Source organism: Paroedura picta, chromosome 3, assembly GCF_049243985.1.
Source record: "Paroedura picta isolate Pp20150507F chromosome 3, Ppicta_v3.0, whole genome shotgun sequence".
NCBI classification, from domain to species: domain Eukaryota; kingdom Metazoa; phylum Chordata; class Lepidosauria; order Squamata; family Gekkonidae; genus Paroedura; species Paroedura picta.
This window is the reverse complement of record NC_135371.1, coordinates 155,497,389-155,517,213: the sequence shown is the minus strand read 5'-3', so window position 1 is coordinate 155,517,213 and position 19,825 is coordinate 155,497,389. Positions and strand designations below refer to the sequence as shown.

Sequence of the window (19,825 nt, the reverse complement as noted above, 5' to 3'; positions counted from 1 at the left end):
AAAGGGCAAGAGCTCCTCCTCTAACATAGTAGAAGTTACAGTTTTCCTTGCACTTTCTATGCTGGTAATGTTTACCTCTCTGAACCTGTCTGAAATCACTCTTCCTGACCATCAACAGAGAAACGTGAACAGGGCCTGGACTTCAAGAACTCCGCTAGGGAACTCAAGCCCTCAGACAAGGAAAAAAAAATGAAATTTTGCACCTCACTTAAAGCATGCAGATTAAGATCTTATGTATACCTGAACAATTTCTTTTGCTTCTGTCACAAGGAAGAAAAAATAATGGGTGGCCAATGAAGAGCCATTCCATGACCACTGGAAACATGACACCTTTCATCCCCAGCTTATGAAACTTCACACTCAAGCTTATTTTCCATAGTTATATCATATCGTAATCAAGTATAAACCTGGGAGTCTCAGGATGCTAGAGTTTGTGTTTTCACAGATCTGACAACACTTAAGTAAATACAGCTAGAGTGTACAAGCACACTCCACTTGCACTGGGATCTGACACCATTTGGTTTCTCAAGAATCTTGCCACTTTCTCTGCTAAAAAAGGAGTTAGGAAACATACTAACTCGTGCATTTTAAATGTCTGTAGACTAAAATTGAGAGCCTCTTGTGGCACAGAGTGGTAAGGCAGCAGACATGCAGCCTGAAGCTCTGCCCATGAGGCTGGGAGTTCGATCCCAGCAGCCGGCTCAAGGTTGACTCAGCCTTCCATCCTTCCGAGGTCGGTAAAATGAGTACCCAGCTTGTTGGGGGGTAAAACGGTAATGACTGGGGAAGGCACTGGCAAACCACCCCGTATTGAGTCTGCCATGAAAACGCCAGAGGGCGTCACCCCAAGGGTCAGACATGACCCGGTGCTTGCACAGGGGATACCTTTACCTTTAGACTAAAATGGATCCTTGGGAGGATGTATTCTGAACCTTTCACTGTTCCCTAGTCCTCAGACACAGATGCACTTCATTCTTCACCACTACAGACAGAATTCATTAGAAGGAAACAAATGCATGACTGTTTAGGCAGAGAAAATTTTAGCCAGAGATTATATCCTTGACAAAGACTCTGGATTTCGGGGGCACAGAATATACCCAGCCTTGAATCTGGAGCCCTTTCTAGGTCACAGCACAAAAGTGAAAACACATCCAGAGAGTGTGTTCTTCCCTAGGCCAAATTAGGATTGCTTAAGATCAATTTCAGAGCATACACTGTTATAGTATCTGTACTCATCAAGTTCATTCTTCAAGGACACAGCTTTCTCAGTACAGGCAGCCCCCAATTATGCTCCCCTTTTCTCCCTGGAGATTTGCTGTGTCCAAGTATATTCCAAAAGTACTGCAAAATCACTTTATCTGAACAGGTTTGCAAAGGACACAAATTAAATGGGACAATCAGGGTTTAATAGTTTTCTATCTAATTTCTACTTTTAATATTTTATATGCTTCTTAGCTTCTAACTGAAAACCCTCAGCCTAGAAATACAATCTAGCAAACAGACCCACACTGGTGTTTGTATGTGTATCTATGCTCCTCTGTTGCATAATGCAAAGTTGTTCCTACAGATCTCATAGCCTCAGGAAATCAAAACAGGAGTCAGAAGGATGAACTATGGTAAGGATAACAAGAACATCAAGGCGCACTGGAGAAAGCAGGGTACTTCTCAGAAGGGAGAAAGTCCCATGCCTTCCCCCACTTCCAGCTCGGCAATAATAAAAAAAGAGATGTAGACAGAAATGTTTACCTTGCGCATGCTTAGCATTAACAGTTTATTTCGCAATCTTTTATCCATGGCATCAGACAATAGCAGGTTGAAGAAGGGATGGATGGGGTTACACATGCTAACGAGTGATGCATTATTAAAAAGGTAGAAGGAGCCTAAACAGAAGAGTCCCATATTTCATACATGTAGACCATGGACTCAGCAGGTGTCTTATGCTTCAAAGTCATTGTAATGATGTTTCTATCTAGTATTCTCTGAAATTTGCAGATGGATAGGGTGTCTGTGATACTCTATGTTTTCTAGCTACAGGTCTCCAGCTCCTAGGAATCCCCGAGTAAACTCCAGGACAGTTAAAGCTTACTGCAAGGGATGGGCATGACCTGTCTGTGGCACGAACCAAAAGGCCCCACCTGAACTGTGCCGGTCCAACACAGTTTTCTCCTAGCAGCCATTTAAACCTAACAGCCCAGCTGCAGAACTCACATCACTCAGGTTTAATTGGTCCTGAACAGCTGAACGAAACCAGAAAAAAAAATTCTGGTCCATGTTTGGGGAAGGTGCCTTCCTTGTGCTGAATTTGGACGCATGAGCCAATCTGTGCCCATCCCTGCTTACTACCTAATACTTTGGAGGTGACTTTCCATAACCCACTAAATCCACCCAGATAAATGTCTTAACTCGTAAATACTTTCACATGCTTTTTACATTTTGTAATCTTTGGGCTGGACAAACCATCCACAGAAATGTGATTGGTCTGCTTGTCACTTGACAAAAGAACCATGTGGTGTTTTGGTGAAAGTTAAGGGAACAGTTGCACACACTGCCCACACGCCGTCCTCATTGCATTATAAACACGGGCTCCAAGCTGACAACAGCCCTGCACAGCACACTGGCAGCTCAGGTTCTTGACTGCAACTGCTGGAACATCTTCTTGCAGCAGCCTAATTAGCTCTCAAATTACCATAACTAGTGGCGCAGAGTGGTAAGGCAGCAGTCATGCAGTCTGAAAGCTCTGCCCATGAGGCTGGGAGTTCGATCCCAGCAGCCGGCTCAAGGTTGACTCAGCCTTCCATCCTTCCGAGGTTGGTAAAATGAGTACCCAGCTTGCTGGGGGATAAACGGTAATGACTGGGGAAGGCAGTGGCAAACCACCCCGTATTGAGTCTGCCATGAAAACGCTAGAGGGCGTCACCCCAAGGGTCAGACATGACCCGGTGCTTGCACAGGGGATACCTTTACTTTTACCTTTACCTTTAGGAGTGCTGCTTCTGTGCTAAATCCTGGGCCCCAGAGCATCTGCTTTATTTCCCCCTTTCCCTTATAGACTTGTTGCCCCACACATTGTGGGACCATATTCACTCAAACATGGACCAGCATTTTTTTACAGGCTGACCTGACGCACAGTTGCCAATTCTGGGAAATTCCTGGAGATTTGCTGGGATTTGTGCGTGTGATGACACAGAGTCTGCTGCCAAAGCTGTCAATTCCTCCAGGGAAACTGATGCATTATAATTCCAGAAGAACTCCAGGCACCACTGAGAGATTGGCAAATCTAGCCTGACCCCCCACACACACCAGAGCACTGGAAGAAATGTCGATGTATGCACTGAATAGCAAGACCTGTGGCGGCTCAGTCACCCACAGACTTTAGGCCTTCTCCCACTGCTGCCTCCCACTCAGGTCAGCCTACATTTTTGCAAAGTTAAGCTTGTCCTTGCGCCAGAGCCAATTATCACCAGTTAAAATAAATTTATATTGTGAGCCATCAGATGCACCTTTCCCTTTTATGCTTGCGATACCGTTTCTCAGACCTTCGTATATATTAAAACTCAGACTTCTCTCTCAATCTATATCTGTGAAATTAAAAACATAAAAATAAATCCAGAGGCCCTTAATGCAATTAGCAATCCTATCTGCCTCTAACGCTGTTGGACGCGACTTTTCGGTATCTTGAAAATGATGTCGTTTGGGAGAGAAACGAGGCATGCGGTAGCATCGCCCAATAATTCAGTACAGTGGCGTTTATTGCCTGTAGCTAAAGGCTATTCTAAATCGACCACAAGAAGATAAATCATAGATCATTAAAAATGATTAAAACAACCAGGTCTAAAAATACTTATCGTCTTGAAACATTTTGCCCTTCAGATGCAGCTTTCACTCAGTTTCCTGGATGCCATAATAAGTACATAGGAGATGGGCCGACTGATTCATTGAGAGCTAAGCCTAAGTCTGCAGTGGACCTTTTTAGAATGCAGGCAGGAATCCCCCGACAAGATTCTCTGCCCTCAGAGGACCAGCATATTAGGTAGAAGCAAGCCTCATCTGCAGCCTGTATGGTACACACTAGCAGTCACACGGGATGGGACATCATTTTAGAACGATCATAAGGGCTGTGTGGGATTACTGCTAAGAGAGCCTCAGTATTTTGGTTACTAATTTCCCTATCTCCATCACAACAGGGGCAGAAGCCTGTTTCCATGCATGTTAGAAGAACTCCAAGAAAACACCCCACTCTCATGACAACTAACTTTTCAAGAGGCTTGCAGCAGATCCTGGTTCTTCCTAGGCCTGACTAATGCTTTGACACGTGAACAGGTTTCCCTCTTTTGAAGAGAGAACCCTGAAAAAGCTGACGCTCCATGTTAGTTCCCACAATCCAATTAGCTATCCTTGAGGGCCATTTCTGATGCTCTGAAGTACACCGACCCTGAAAGCGCTCTTTACAGTAGCAGGATCTCACTGGGTGGCAAATGCCCATGCCTTTTGTTTTCCTACTTGAACAGATCTCAGATCTGCAAGCTCTTTCTTGGGCCTCAAAATGCTACATACAAAAGAGTCCCCAGCTCATGCTAAGCACCACGGGTACCCGCCAATGTGTTCCCTGAAGGGCCGGAATCAGATGAGCTGCCATCGCTGCTGACTGTCGCCGTGAACAACCCAAGCGGAAAGCTGGTCGGGGAAAACTGACAACTGATTTTGATTGCTCTAGACTGAAGGACTGTTCAGGAAGACCAAAAGCCTCTAGGCAGAGAGCAAGAGCATCCTCGCAATGCACAGTGATCTGTGAAGGGAACTGTCAAGGTTCCACGGCTTTCCTCAAGCTCCATACAAACAAAACCCCCACGCAGATCCCCTTTATTCATACGGCAGATAATTAGGGTTTTTCTATCTGCATGTGAAACTAATCAGCAGCCGCACAGAAATGGAAAAAAGGTGTCCTCTCCCCCATGAGAGTCGGTGCAATGGCCCACAAAGGGTCAGGCAGCCTTCCTAAGGAGACACGGGTAACTGCAAGAGCGATGCACATTTCTCCCAGGCCCAGCTTTCTGTTCCTCTTGATGCGGCGAATGTGGTATATTTCTGCACTCTTTCTTATTCAATGCATCAGAAGTGTTTGTGCCCTCTGAGAAGAAGGCTGACTAAGTCTGCAATGCAAACTGATGCTTTTAATCGAACTCTCATGCATGAATGTCACCGGCTAACATATTGCTGCTCTCTTCTTTTAAGAAAGCATTCCTGTTCACTATATGGTCAAACTAAGCCATATATTTGAAATCCAAGCATTTTAATTATACTTTGGAAGACAAATGATCCTCCTTGACTTAACGGGGCTTACTACAATCAAGAAGGTCTGAATCAAAGGAACTCCAAACCAAAATTTCTCCAAAGGCAACCTCTCCACTCTTACAGGATGGCAGCAGGTCCGATGAACTGACCCCCATGCAATCATTTGTCCATTTAAGAACACAGCCCCTATACATTGTCTTTAGCCTAGAAAGCAAGGACATGTGCGTGCCTCAAAATTTAGATGTGTCAATATGCTTAACTGTTGATAGCAGCTGGCCAGCCAGAGAAACTTCACATTCCTTCAAGTCTTGCTAGCAGGAAGAGTTCCTTTTACAAGTGTGAGCTACACAAGGGCTACTAAGGGGACAAATTCCAGGTGCCCAAAGAAGACCCATAAGAGATTTCCTGCTATCTTAAAGTTGAATTGTAGCTGCAGATCCCTTTTCCCCACTCCCAATTCAGATGAGGGTGGTAATGCAGGAGGACGGGAGATTAATTCAGAATGAGAAACAACTTGCACCTCACAACGACTAGGAAGGGTATGTTTGCCAAGAGTCTTGCAAGACCGATCAGGATGGCTTTAAGCTAACTCCTTCAAGGAAGGGAGGGAAAGGTCCAGAGCAAATTAGTAGGCCATGAGTGGTGCACAGGAACATGTGAGGCAAAACGGAAATCAGGATGCTGAGGGAGGTGCCAGACAATATGCAGGAAAAACATGGTGTGAAAATTGACAGTTTGTAATGTTCATGGTCTCCAATGTCAATTTATAAATACATAGAGTATGGGAAACCAATAGGGTGAACTCAAAACCTGAAAACTTGAAAGGTAAGGATGAGGGGATAAGTATCGCTGAGATTTGGTAGAATGAAATTCATGACTGGAATTCAAGAACTGGAGGGTATATTTTGTTCAAAATAAACATCCCACAGAAGATGACCAGCAGAAAGGGAGGAGGAGTAGCATTATATGTAAACAACATATACACCTGAATGGAAACCCACAGATCTTAGGAGCGTGAGCCCAATCGAAAGCATCTTGGTAAAGCAAGTGAAGAACTAAAAATGATGATTGTGGCATTATGCTACAGACAGCCCAACCAACTGTAAGAGCTTGACAACAACAGTAAGAGCTGAGGGGTAATGGGGAGACTTCAACTATCCTGCCTTCTGTTAGGATTGGATGTCAAATAAATTGTTGACCTGCCTTGTTGACAACTTCCAAATTCCAGAAGGTGGAGAAAGAAGCAAAGTGGCATCTGTTATCCTGGACTTAATCCTGACCAACAGGGAAGAACTGATGGATAAAATGAAAGTGGCAGGAACCTTGAGGGAACCTGACCGGGTCATCTTGGAATTTGTGATAACAAATGGCCATACATGGTGAGCATATTCAGATGCATAGCATGGGCTTTAGGAAAGCCGATTTCAATGAGCTGAGAAGACAAAACTGGACAGGATCCCATGGCTTGAAAACCTGAGGGAAAAAAGAGATCCATGTGGGGGAAGAGCAATTCTGTAGAAGAAAGTATTGAAAAAGCAACTGCAAACTATTCCAATGGAAAAATGGAAGACAATTAAAAAAGCCAGTATGGCTGCAACAAGAATTCTTTGAACCAAGCCGGGACTTAAAAGAAAAATATATAGGAGCTGGAACACAAAACTAGGGACAAACACAGAAGAGTAACCTGAATCTGTGAGGATCATTTCAAGAAGGATAAAGTCTAGAATGAGCTGAGGTTTGTGAGGCATGTTGAAAAAAACAAACAGCCTATTTCTTTGGCTTCGTTCAGAGCAAAAAGAGGCCCACTGTCTGGGAAAGATGCTGAAATCTTGATAGGGGAGAGAAACAAGACAGAACTACTTAATCCCTATTTGGCCTCTTTCTTTTCTCACAAAGGGAATTGTGTCCAACCTGGGTAAAGCAAAACAAAACAATATGAGGAGCAGCATGCAGTGCAACATAGGTAAGAAGAAAGTTAGAAAACATCTAGCGGATCTAAATGAGTTCAAGTCTCCAGGGTCAGATCAATTAACTCCCAGGGTACTGAAGGAAAGCTTGCAGATGTTATTGCAGAGGCTCTGGTTCTCATCTTGGAGAATTCTTGGAGAATGGGAGAGATGTCGGAAGATGGGCAACGATTGCTGAGATCTTGAATCAAGGGAACAAAGGAAATTACAGATCAGTCAGCTTGACGTTGACACCTGGTAAACTTCTTGAGCAAATTTTAGTGAGCAGCCAAATTGGTGAGCATCTAGCAAAGAATGTGTTGCTCATTAGAAGCCAGCAATAATTCATCAGGAGTAAGTCAAGCCAGACTGACTTTATCTCCATTTTTGATAAAGTATCTAGTTTGGGAGTGCCTCAGACATTATACAGGTTGATTTCAGCATACTGCTTGACAAAAGCTCCTATGATATCCTAATGGACAAAGTGGTTAAATATAGGCTGGAAAATACTACTTACGTGGATTCATAGCGGGGTGAACAAAGGTTTCCAATGAGTGCCTGTTAATGGCTTTGAGCCAACATGGAGGAGGCCTTGAGTGCTATGCCATGGAGCTTTGTCCGATGCTCTGAGGATTTCAATATTTTTATAAATGCCTTAGATAAGGGGAAGGAAGGGATGCTGACAGATAACAAAGATGTCTGAGCTAAGAGTCTACGTCAGGGATTCCCAGCCAGGAGTCTCTGGACCCCTGGGGGTTAGTGGGAGTTCTGAAGGGGGTCCATGGGAGTTCTGAAAGGGGTCCCCGCAGGAGGTCTGAAGTGATGTGGTATGGAGGGGTCTGAGCTGACTTCTCAGCTCCTATTCTTCTTCCTGGCCTGCATGAAGCGGTGCTGCCATAGAGGAGGGAGCCAAAGGAGAGCTAAGGGTGTGAGTAATGATGTCATTTCCAGGGGCATGGCAGAACTTCCGGGGCCCCTCTAAGTCTGAAAAATTATTTAATGGGTACCTCCACAGTCAAAAAGTTGAAAAAGGGTGGTCTAAATGATCTTGGACCAGTTGGAAGACTGGACAAAGACCTCCACAACATTAATTTTGACAACTATAAATGTAAGCAGAGGAAAGGACGCGCAGTAATGGGTTTAAACTACAAGTACAACGATATAGGCTAGATATCAGGAAAAAAATTCACAGTCAGAGTAGTTCAGCAGTGGAATAGGCTGCCTAAGGAGGTGGTGAGCTCCCCCTCACTGGCAGTCTTCAGGCAAAGGTTGGATACACACTTTTCTTGGTTGCTTTAGGATGCTTAGAGCTGATCCTGCATTGAGCAGGGGGTTGGACTAGATGGCCTGTGTGGCCCCTTCCAACTCTATGATTCTATGATTCTAAGACTGAGCAGGTGGCTGGACAAGGTAACCTCTAATATTCTATAACTTTTCTCCTCCCCCACCTCCAACTACTATTTGTTGCAATCTCAATCAATGCCCTATAGTCGCTATTTGTTCTACTCATTGACTGGGCAGGAGAAAGAGAAGATCATAATTTTGGCAACTATATGATTTACTCCTCTCCCAAAATATATCGCCATATTCAATATGAAAAATATAGTGGAAATTAATTTTTGTTAACTTAAGGTAAGGTGACCACATCATGAGGAAGCTGAAGCGGGACACCAGGGGGTAGGGGTGGCGGGGGGGGGGTGCTCTCTTCCTGGCCCCTCCACCTCAGCTTGCCCACCTGCTTTCTCTTCCCAGCCAGCCACGAAAGAGGAGCTCAGGCTCAGGGAGCGGCCCCGGCACGTTTCGGCCCCAGCCACACCCGTCTCGCTTGTCTGCTGCCCGGCTTTGCCTTTGCCTTCACTCTGGCCAGCCGGCCGAAACAAAGGGGGAAGCAGGGCAGAGGCAGCTGCCTGACCGCCTGCCCCATCCTGGCTGGCCCACTGCATGGCTCCGGCTCCCTAGGACTGGCCACCTTGCCTCGCGCCACCTTGCCCCGTTTCGTAAATTAGGCAAGCTATTAAAAAGTGCTGATGGCCGAATCCATGGAGTCCGCGCATGCTCACTCCTGCCTCCCCCCCATCTCAGCTCCAGACTTGGCTGCTCTCAGAGACAGGGGGAACGGAGGGTGCCGCCTCGCCTGGGAGAGGCCAGCAGGGATGAATAGTGCACTCAGAGCGCACAGCCTCTGAGTGCACTATGCATGTGTGCATGCGCTATCCGGCCGCACATGCGCGATGCGCGGGCGGGGCAGTTGCCCTGCCGGTCCCCAGCCTAAAAAAGGTTGGGGACCACTGGACTAGATGGCCCGTATGGCCCCTTCCAACTCTATGATTCTATGAAATAAGAGCTCTGTACTGACTATTCCATTAACAGTTTGCTTAACAAAGAAAGTACCAATACCATTATAGGGTCCACCCAAAGAAGCCACGGTTTAACCGTTTAATCGAACATGTAGTAACCGCTTAAAGAATCTCCACCAAAGCAGAAACAAAAACCAAGGGAAAAACAATAAAAGCTCAGCAGGTGGGGAGATTTTACTCTCCCTAATCAAGACAAACCAGCTGTTACAACACAGAACTTGAAGCTAAATGAAAAGCTGCAACACAAAGGCCACTGTTAGCAGACAATTGTCAACTCGTCACATCAACCGGACACACAACCTATGTTTTAAGAATAGATTCAACTGGGTAGCCGTGTTGGTCTGAAGTAGCACAATAAAATCAGAGTCCAGTAGCACCTTTAAGACCAACAAAGGTGCTACTGGACTCTGATTGTATTATGTTTTAAGAACTTCAGGCTGTGTGTGTGTGTGGGGGAATATCTCTGCCACACAATCAACAGAGCTTAAATGTAGTTAGCAGTGACACAAGCATCAAGCAGCCACAGAACACAGAGAAATCCTATTTACACCGCTACTGTGTACACAGACATGAGCAGAACTATATAAAAAAAGAATTCCCGAATCAAAGAAGACAGGCTCAAAAGACAAGGGACCCATAAGCACTACTCTGGTAGACAAATTGAGCAGGAAGGTGCCAGTCCTTCCCCTTGGGCATGCACAGTCCAAACCTGTGCTTCCGAGCTGGGGGAATTTTTTTGTCTCAATATGTCTCTGAACCACAGCTTTACACAAGCACAAAGCCCTATCAGAGTGAGGCACAGAATCCACAGAAATAACTGGTTTTGCTTATTTAGTGTTGGCATTAAAGCTCTCCAGGACTGGTGAAAGCTTGTGGTATTGTCGCCAAAGAAATGACCTGGAAGAAATGGATACAGAGCCATCCTAGACTGAAGTCAATGGGCTTACAAGGATGCAACTCTGCAGGGAAACTAGGAATGCTAAGACTCTGCATACATTTTACACCAGGTAAGAGTTCCCACCAGCGACAGCTTGGTCCAAGGCCACAGAGCAAGAAAAAGCACCTACCAATCCCCTCTCATTTCACCAAGCCTCATCCAGACCATTATTAGAACTCTCGGGTAGGAGAGGGGCCCTGTGACCTACCTGAGTGCGTGCGGAGGTGGCCAGTGAGTGCATCTCTTCTCCGGCAGGCATAGTTGCAGAATGGACATTTGAAGGGCTTCTCACCCGAATGCAACTTGATGTGGCGCAAGAGGTTACCTTTTTGGGTGAAGGAGGCACCACACTGATTGCAGTGGAATGGCCTCTCACCTAGAAAGAAGAGCAGCATTAGTGAAGGTCCAGAGACATCAGCTTTGATACTTTGCTTTCAACCAAGCGTCATCCCAACTTTTATCTCCTTTTGGATGGTGTCCCATTTAATAGAAAAGCAGCTTATTCCGGTCCATTTCATTCCTGGTGCCGAGTAGTTCAAGATTCCATAATCCATGTTATGAACAGTCACAGAAGATCTTTAACATGATCCGCTTTCAGAATTTAAAAGCTGATTTTTCCAGCACAGTAATTTTAGTCCTTGTACATATTTTCACATTTATCATGGGGGAAATCAGCATGGTCTTCCCTGATGGGAGTGATTGGGAACAGGAGGCATCGATCAGTCATGGCTAGCATTGCCAAGTCGGACCGTTACCTTGCACAATGGCCTGGTCTTTGCATTTGTTCTACAGCAGGGGTAGTCAAACTGCGGCCCTCCAGATGTCCATGGACTACAATTCCCACGAGCCCCTGCCAGCATTTGCTGGCAGGGGCTCGTGGGAATTGTAGTCTATGGACATCTGGAGGGCCACAGTTTGACTACCCCTGTTCTACAGTTTCTGGGGCCTCCAAGCAACCTCAGCATCTGTTTGATTTATGCTTTGCTAGTCTATGTGGCTCCACTGACCCTTAGATTATAATCTTCTTTACCCTGTTCAATCTGGTGATCAGAAAACATGTCCTGCTCTTTGAACTGTAGCTGGGAAAGCTGTAGTCCACCTGTTAGCTGTACTCAGCTGAAAATCAATTAGGTGACTTTAGACAAGCCACTGTGCCCCAACCTTGTCTACAACTTGGGGACAATATTCACCTGCTTTACAGCACGGTCATAAAGGTTACAGAGATCACATCAAGTGCTTTGAACATGCTAAGGTACTGTACTTTGGCCACCTCATGAGAAGGAAGGACTCCCTGGAGAAGAGCCTAATGCTGGGAGCGATTGAGGGCAAAAGAAGAAGGGGACGGCAGAGAATGAGGTGGCTGGATGGAGTCACTGAAGCAGTCGGCGCGAGCTTAAATGGACTCCGGGGAATGGTAGACTAGAGGACAGGAAGGCCTTGAGGACCATTGTCCATGGGGTTGCAATGCATTGGACACAATTTCGCAACTAACAACAGCAGCAGCAAAGTACTGTACAAGCAAAGTCTCACTATTAGTTTAACTACCGTATTTGCTGGCGTATAAGACGACTGGGTGTATAAGACGACCCCCCAACATTTCCACTCAAAATATAGAGTTTGTTATATACCTGCCCCGCCCCTGCATCTCCCTGTGACCGGCACTAGTGCTCAAGTGTGCATGTGCAAGCTCTGCATAGACAAGGGGCGGGCCAGAGTGCCGCTGCTTCCCGCCGAGCAGAACGGGCCGGTCACACTGAAAAGGCTGGCACCCCTGTCTCGCTGCTGATGCTCGCTACAGCCACGCTGATGACCCTCCGCGGCCACGCTGGATACCGCGCGATACTGGATGGTACATAGAATGAGGTGGGCGGGCATCGGGAGGCCACTATGGGCAGCTATGTCTATCCCAGCTGAAGTGCACCCGGCGTATAGGACAACCCCCCCACTTGGAGGCATGTTTTTCAGGGGGGAAAAGTAGTCTTATACGCCAGCAAATACAGTAAGTCCAACCCTGCAAAAAACTACCATCTAATGTCATGGCTACACTATGCTATCCAAGATGATGCGGGCTGAGTTTGACAAGCAGAGACTTAGGCTACTATAGGGTTATGGAATTCCTCACTGATGCTGGCTACCTGCAGCCATGCCCGCTCACCAGTGTGGCTGCGTTTGTGCACCATCAGCACATTTGGGCCAATGCACACCATCCCGCAGATGTCACATTTTAGCTTGCCATTGGGTAGTCGGATGCCTCCGGGAGAGTGTGGCTCTTGCCCCGACCCATCACAGTAGCCAAGAGGCTCAGAGAGAGAATCCTCCACAATCACGCTGTCATCTTTTTCAATGAGCCGGTCGTCCTGCGACAGCAGCCTGCTCGCTTCTTCATCACTGTACATTTCCACCTTGATAGAATTGGCTACAGAAGAAAAAGGCAAAACCAAATTTTTTTAAAAGGCTCATTTTAAAGGATTTGTAAGCAATGAACCACCCCCTCCCCCGTATTAAAAAACCTCCTACAACCCAAGAAGCAGGGGAACAAGCCTTCTCAGTAGAACAAATTTTGAGTCCAGTGGCACCTTCAAGGCAATCAAGGTATGAGCTTTCGTGTGCATGCTCAGTTCTTCAGATACAATGGCAGACCTCTCAGTGCAAGTCATAGAATCATAGAATCATGGAGTTGGAAGGGACCTCATGGGCCATCTAGTCCAACCCCCTGCACTATGCAGGACACTCACAGACTTATTGCTCATCCACTGTAACCTGCCAGCCCCTTAAGCCTTCACAGAATCAGCTTTTCTGTCAAATGCCTATCCAGCCTCTGTTTAAAAATTTCCAAAGATAGAGAACCCACCACCTCCCGAGGAAGTCTGTTCCACTGAGAAACCGCTCTGTCAGGAACTTCTTCCTGATGTTTAGACGGAATTTCTTTTAAATTAATTTCATCCCACTGGTTCTGGTCCATCCCTCCGGGGCAAGAGAGAACAACTCTGCTCCATCCTCGATATGGCAGCCTTTTAAATACTTGAAGATGGTTATCAAATCCCCTCTCAGTCGTCTTCTCTCCAGGCTAAACAGACCAAGCTCCCCCAACCTTTCTTCATATGTCTTGGTCTCCAAACACCCCCCCCCCATCTTTGTTGCCCTCCTCTGGACACGCTCTGGACAAGTGATTACCTTTTCCATTTTGAGCACAATCCTATCCCCAAAGTTGTAGCTTCCCTCTCTAATTTTGAGCAATATGAACATGCAATCATTACAGTGGTGGGCAGAATCCCAGGATTTAAAATGATGCGCTCCAGCCACAGAGTTTGACATGCTAAATACACAAGTGCACAATACTAATTCCAAGATACGACTGACTGCACCATGCTTTCCACATCCAGCAGAATAAAATGCTATCTCAGCCAGGTAGCGGAAGCTGGGAAACAGAGATCAATTACCTCAGATGTGCCCCTTCAAGCGCTAACATAAATAAGTTTGAGAAATGTGGGTTTCCCGTCTTCGCTTTCCCGATATATCTGACTTATGGAATAACCTTCATTACAGCAGTTTTAAAAAGCCATACAGAATAGCACTCCTGAACCTCTGGTTCATGGCCAGATTCAGTCATTCCATACCAGGCAGAATATTTGCAGGGACGAAAAAGGGGCTCATACATTCAAACCCATTCTGCCTGCACTGCTCTTCTAACTACCTCTCTTTTTGAATGGGAGAATCATAGGAGTAAGAGCCAAACAGAACCATGGGAGGGCAAGCCATGTTTGTTGTTCGCAAGTCTGGCCTGAATTGGACAGCAGTGTCCCTGTCGAAACGTGAAAAAGAAGAACTAAACCACTCTGTCCTCGTCCTTCCTGCAATCCATCCCTACAGGAATTTTCTCTCAGCTTCTCTTAACTTCTGCTGTTGAAGGCAGCCTAGGAGAGGATTCACCTCCCCTCAACTACAAGTTATTTTCCTGTTTAAGAAAAGGCAGCCCACCATCTCTGCTCCATACGTGAAGGGCAAGGAGGCAAGCAACGATGGCTGCTTCCATCAGATCGAGCTGGGCCTCAAGGATGTACTTTCAAGGCTTTGTACTTAGTGCTGTTTCAGGGAGGGAGACCCTTGCAAGACCATGAGAATTACCATTTAATTGCAGTGTACACTCCTAAGGCTGCTTGATTTGTGGCATTCCGCAGAGCCTGAGAATAGTTAAGAATGTAGGTCATCACAGGCGTATCTTTTCCCCTTCCCTGTTGTTCCCTTCCCTATCATGCCACAGGACTGAAGAAAACAGCTACTGGGAGGCCTAGTGATGGGCACACGGGAGGAGGCCAGAGATAAGACAGGCGGCCTAGTCAGAGAATTCACCTATGCTCCCAGAATAGGTTGTACATTAAATAACTTTAGTAAGATAGAAGAGCCAAGCTGGTTAGATGCATACTGTTCACAAACAAAAAAGCATCCCACGTCTTTTTTCATTCACGCACACACATGTTAAGGTGGGCCTCTCTAAAAATCAAGCATAATGGTATAAACGCCTTCTGCAAGGGAACAAGACAGGAACGCAGGTCATGGTCATATATAGCAAACAACTACATTTATCTCGTGATCCACAGTAAGCACACAATGTGGGCAGTTTCAGAGGGTAGCTGTGTTGATCAGCAGAAGAACTGGAGTCTAGTCTTGTAGCAAGAAGAAGGAAGAGTTGGTTCTTATATGTACTCAGGATACTTGGCATCCATGGTTATCACGAGGGCTGCCACTACAGCGGATCTCGGCAAGTGGGGATTCAGAGCCCACCCAGTGACTCCCAGCTAGACCTTAATCCCAGCAACTCTTTTATTACACACAGCTGGCTGTTTCATCCCTGAGCCTCTGGGAGCGCTGTTCCAGCATCCAGTCACCAGCTGAGGGAGCTGGAACATTACAAGGGCAGCCTAGCTGGAATCAATTCCAATCTGCCTCAGGGGGAGCACAGTGATTGCTTCGCACTGCCTCAGGGAGAGACCAGTTTGAAGGGTGGTTCTGCCTGGTAACTTGGCCGAGGGCTTTAACCCTGCTTTGGGGGAAGGGCAGAGTACCTAGCAGACTTCATAGCCTTTAGTCTGACTCTTGAGAAAGGGCAGGCTGGTGTGAGTGGAGTCTTGCCTTTGTGAAAGGATCCAACCCAATGGCTAAGCTATTTGGACCTGAAAGCATTAAAGAGAATTCAGACATACTTGGAAGCTTAAATTTGTGCCTCAGCCAGGTTTGACTAACTGGAGACCTGTGCTGCTGATCTATTCATTACAACCAACCTGTAAATAAATAAATGTCCCTTATTATTTACAGACTACTCCTGCCTCAGTGATCTCTGTGTTTTATTTGCTCGCTGCAAAATTTACCTCACAGCTGCAAACTCAGGACATTGCTACCCTAAGAACATCTTGGAAGTGAGGGGAAGGTTTATAGCAGTGGTCCCCAACCTTTTTATCACTGGGGACCGGTCAATGCTTGACAATTTTACTGAGGCCCGGGGGGGGGGAGAGGTAGTCTTTTGCCGAGGGACGTCGCCGCTGCCTGAGCCCCTGCTCCACTTGCTTTCCCGCTGGCGTCCCTGACTTCCCACTGCCCGCTGGGGGGTGCTGTCAACAGCAGCTGTGTAGTACGCCATGCCATGGGGGAGCCCCATCCATGGCTGGAGAGCACCAAAGGTAAGCCGGTGGCAGAGTGGCCGGGCAGCCCCAAGGCAGCAGCCAGGGAGGAGGACAAGGAGGAGCTGCGGCCCGGTACCAACTGATCCACGGACCGGGACCAGTCTCCGGAGCGGGGGTTGGGGGACTGCTGGTTTATAGTACTGAACAAACCTGGTTCCCCAGAACTGTAGGAGCCATGTGGGTCCCCTCAGCTGGTAAAAAAAGGCCAGTTATGTCTCCTTCCTTTAAAACAACTTAACGTCTGCTAGAGATCTCAGCACTGAATTCCTCCTTAAGCAGCTCAACAACACAGTGTATCACAAACCCTTTGAGCAGACAGGCGTTTCACCCTCTTGGCCCAGAGTGCCTGCCGGCCAACACTTACAGAGCCACATGACACTAACAAAGCAGGGGGTCTCCTTAGGAGGATCAGAGAACAACTCACTCCATTTGTAGCTACTGTCTAGCTAGCATTTCTCTGTTCAAGAGGGACATACTTCAAAGAAAGGCAACAAAGCAATCTCGATTTCTAGTTTATTGAGGTCAAAAACAAACCCACTGAAAGTCAAGATGTATTCTTTGCTTTTAGGTCAGGAGTGAGATAAGTCAAAATGGAACATAGAACTGACTCCCAATATGGTTCCCTGATCCACCGTAATTTGTGGGTGGGAAGCCTTTGACAGGGAACACCACTGAAGCAAATCTATTATGTCACATGCCAGAGTGTAGGTTTGGAACAGTACTTGTACCCAGAACACATTCTTGGGGTGGAGTGGGGAAAGAATGGATTTTGATGGATTGGAGTTTGATGGATTGTAACTCCATCAAATAGGAGTTTGATGGATTGTAAAAAGCCTATTCCCTAAGACAGGGGTAGACAACCTGTGGTCCTCCAGATGTCCATGGACTACAATTCCCATGAGCCCCTGCCAGCATTCATGGGAATTGTAGTCCATGGACATCTGGAGGACCACAGGTTGACTACCACTGCCCTAAGATCAATGTGAAGATACAGGACATGCTGACATATCTGTGTACAAATATGAAGTGAATGCCTGTTCACCATGGCTGGAGCTGCTCGCATACATACATTGAGGTTGCATGGACTTTGATGAGTTTCTATCCCCTAGGAATTGGGGCATGCATTCAGCTAATCCAAGCAAAAGAAAATGCCCAGAAAATATCTGATTCGTATTTTAAATGCCATTAAATGCCTTCCTAGTTCACCCACCCCATGGCTTGCAAAGAGCATTTAAATTTTAAAGGGACCATGTTCCCTTTAAATTTTAAATGCCTTTCGCCCTCCATTGGAGGCTTTGGGGACCTGTTGGACTCCCTGATACAATCTTTCCCAAACAAGGGAGGGGGGGAGGGTTCAGGATAGAGACCAGCCACTATACTGCAAATGTGGTGCTTCTACCTAAAAAACAAAAAAGCCCTCCCCCCAGCCCTAGATATCCCCAGTTCAATTTTCCATTATGGCCTATGGGAACCATTGACAATAATAGTCCTCACAGTCCATAATGGATACAGTGGGGGGCGGGGGGAATTTGGCAATCCCAAATATTTACCAAATCCGAATACCACACTGATATCGAGATTTGGGAATATCAGAAAATACCTATAATTTTTGGCTTCAATATACTTGAGCTCAAAAAATACTGAGGGTCTTTTTGGACACACCTCTACCTAGGAATAAGTCCCCCCACGCACCTTGCCAGAGAAGGCAGAACTAGCTATTGTTCTGCAATGTCATTTACAGAACCAAAACAGTGTCTGGTTGAGCTGGCAAAACAAGTTATGTAATGTTCTTATTCCACTGGGGCATGAGTTTGCTGTAGGAACCAGCTGTGAAATCAAGTCTGATCAGAAGTAACCAGTGTCTCCCTGTAAAAGGGGAAGATATTCATTTCCTGTTTGTTCAATCCATGTGCTAAATTCCTTTCAAGTTACATTGGACTAACTAATTTTTTTTAACATGGTATGTTACACGGACTTCTGAACATTCCATTCCAAGCAGTGAACACTGGATTCCATTTTGGCATTTCCAACCCAAATCTGGACTTGCTCTTCCCTGCCCCTCTCCCCACCACTTAAGATTAGGAAGACGTAGCTGTTTTATGTTAATGATTTTTGGAAACATCATGTGAGCAGAGTTATTGGAAACAAGCCTGAGAACCCTGCACTGATTCTGCAATTTGGTGGCTTCATATGTATTTCAAAAATTTGGTAAGGTAAAGGTAAAGGTATCCCCTGTGCAAGCACCGGGTCATGTCTGACCCTTGGGGTGATGCCCTCTAGCGTTTTCATGGCAGACTCAATACGGGGTGGTTTGCCAGTGCCTTCCCCAGTCATTACCGTTTACCCCCAAGCAAGCTGGGTACTCATTTTACCGACCTCGGAAGGATGGAAGGCTGAGTCAACCTTGAGCCGGCTGCTGGGATCGAACTCCCAACCTCATGGGCAGGCAGCTTCAGACAGCATGTCGCTGCCTTACCACTCTGCGCCACAAGAGGCTCATAAGAATTTGGTAGAAATAAGTTAAAACATTATATTCATTCCAACAGGAAATGCCCAAGGTTGTAGATTGTAAGCCTCCCCCAAGCTCTATGCAGAATCCAAATATATTTGGGGGGGGGGGAGAGGCATCTGGTACCAACATGAAACAGAACCCCCTCATTACAACCACATGACTTCAAATTCTGAAGGAAAAAACCCTAATACTATTTCTGAAGTTACATAAGTCATCATGGGTTAAAATCTGGTCCAGATCATCTACACCAGTCTCTCATAAAGCATACCTGTTTCTACCTTCCACCCCACCCTGCCTGCCTCTATTAATTTCCCCAAAGGCTGTATTTACATAGCTTAGGCGTTTCCACTTTTTCAAACAATCTCGATTCCCTGCCATTCAGTAGGAGACCGATCTGGTCTTGAGAAGCGTTCTTCTCCAATAAACATTGCACAGAGATTCATACACTAAAATCTCACCTGTGGGTATCTGGAGCAGGTAGGTCATGTACTCACCGCTAAGGGAGCGGATTGGGGAGGAGTGCTGGCTGTTTGGTGTGCTCACTGTGGGCCCCACAATTGTGGAGGTAAACTCCTTTTCCAAAGAAGAATCCCCACTACCTTTAGGAAAGAAAAAGAAAAAGGGAGCACGGGTAACTTTGGGTGCTTTGTTGTAAGGATCTGTCTCAAGAAATAATTTTATTTCCTCTGTTAATAAGCAACTGGAGTGGGCATGAAGTCTATGGTACATAAGCAGGATTCAGCCCTTGTGGACTGCATTTTTTTGGGGGGGGGGAGGGTAGGAAACATTACACACTAGAGCTCATTGTGAATGACAACACAGAAAGAAGAATCCAAACTACATATAGAAAACAACTTGAAGACATTATTTCCAAACCATGTAATTGGGGGCAAACCATTTAATGGGTTGTCTTTCCCTGAACAAAGTAATTACACTATATGACCATTTATGCACTGGGAACTTCACTGCCCCAGCAGGAGCACAAATAGGAGGCGGATGAGGTGCACCAGGCCAAATGCTCTCCCATGTGGGTGCAGGAAAAGGTGGGGCAACCTGCCATGATTAAAACTCCAGCCTGCAGCACAGCATGAAACCTCCAATGC

The 19,825-nt window shown here is 46.2% G+C and overlaps 1 protein-coding gene across 12 annotated transcripts in view; it reads right to left on the bottom strand.

Annotated features, from left to right (window-relative positions):
* Window positions 1–19,825, bottom strand: part of IKZF4 (IKAROS family zinc finger 4) — a 76,334-nt gene that overhangs the window by 16,787 nt on the left and 39,722 nt on the right. For 9 of the 12 annotated variants that reach the window (XR_013229573.1, XR_013229574.1, XM_077328837.1 and 6 more), the window contains 3 exons: window positions 19,181–19,321; window positions 12,688–12,948; window positions 10,741–10,908 (listed from right to left, as the gene is read on the bottom strand). Coding sequence is in view for 10 of the 12 variants with exons in the window: in XM_077328831.1 (XP_077184946.1) it covers window positions 10,741–10,908; window positions 12,688–12,948; window positions 19,181–19,321 (570 nt within the window). In the remaining 2 variants the exon portion in view is untranslated. The remainder of the gene's footprint in view (window positions 1–10,740; window positions 10,909–12,687; window positions 12,949–19,180; window positions 19,322–19,825) is intronic. The other 3 variants (XM_077328840.1, XM_077328835.1, XM_077328830.1) reach the window with 1 other exon arrangement.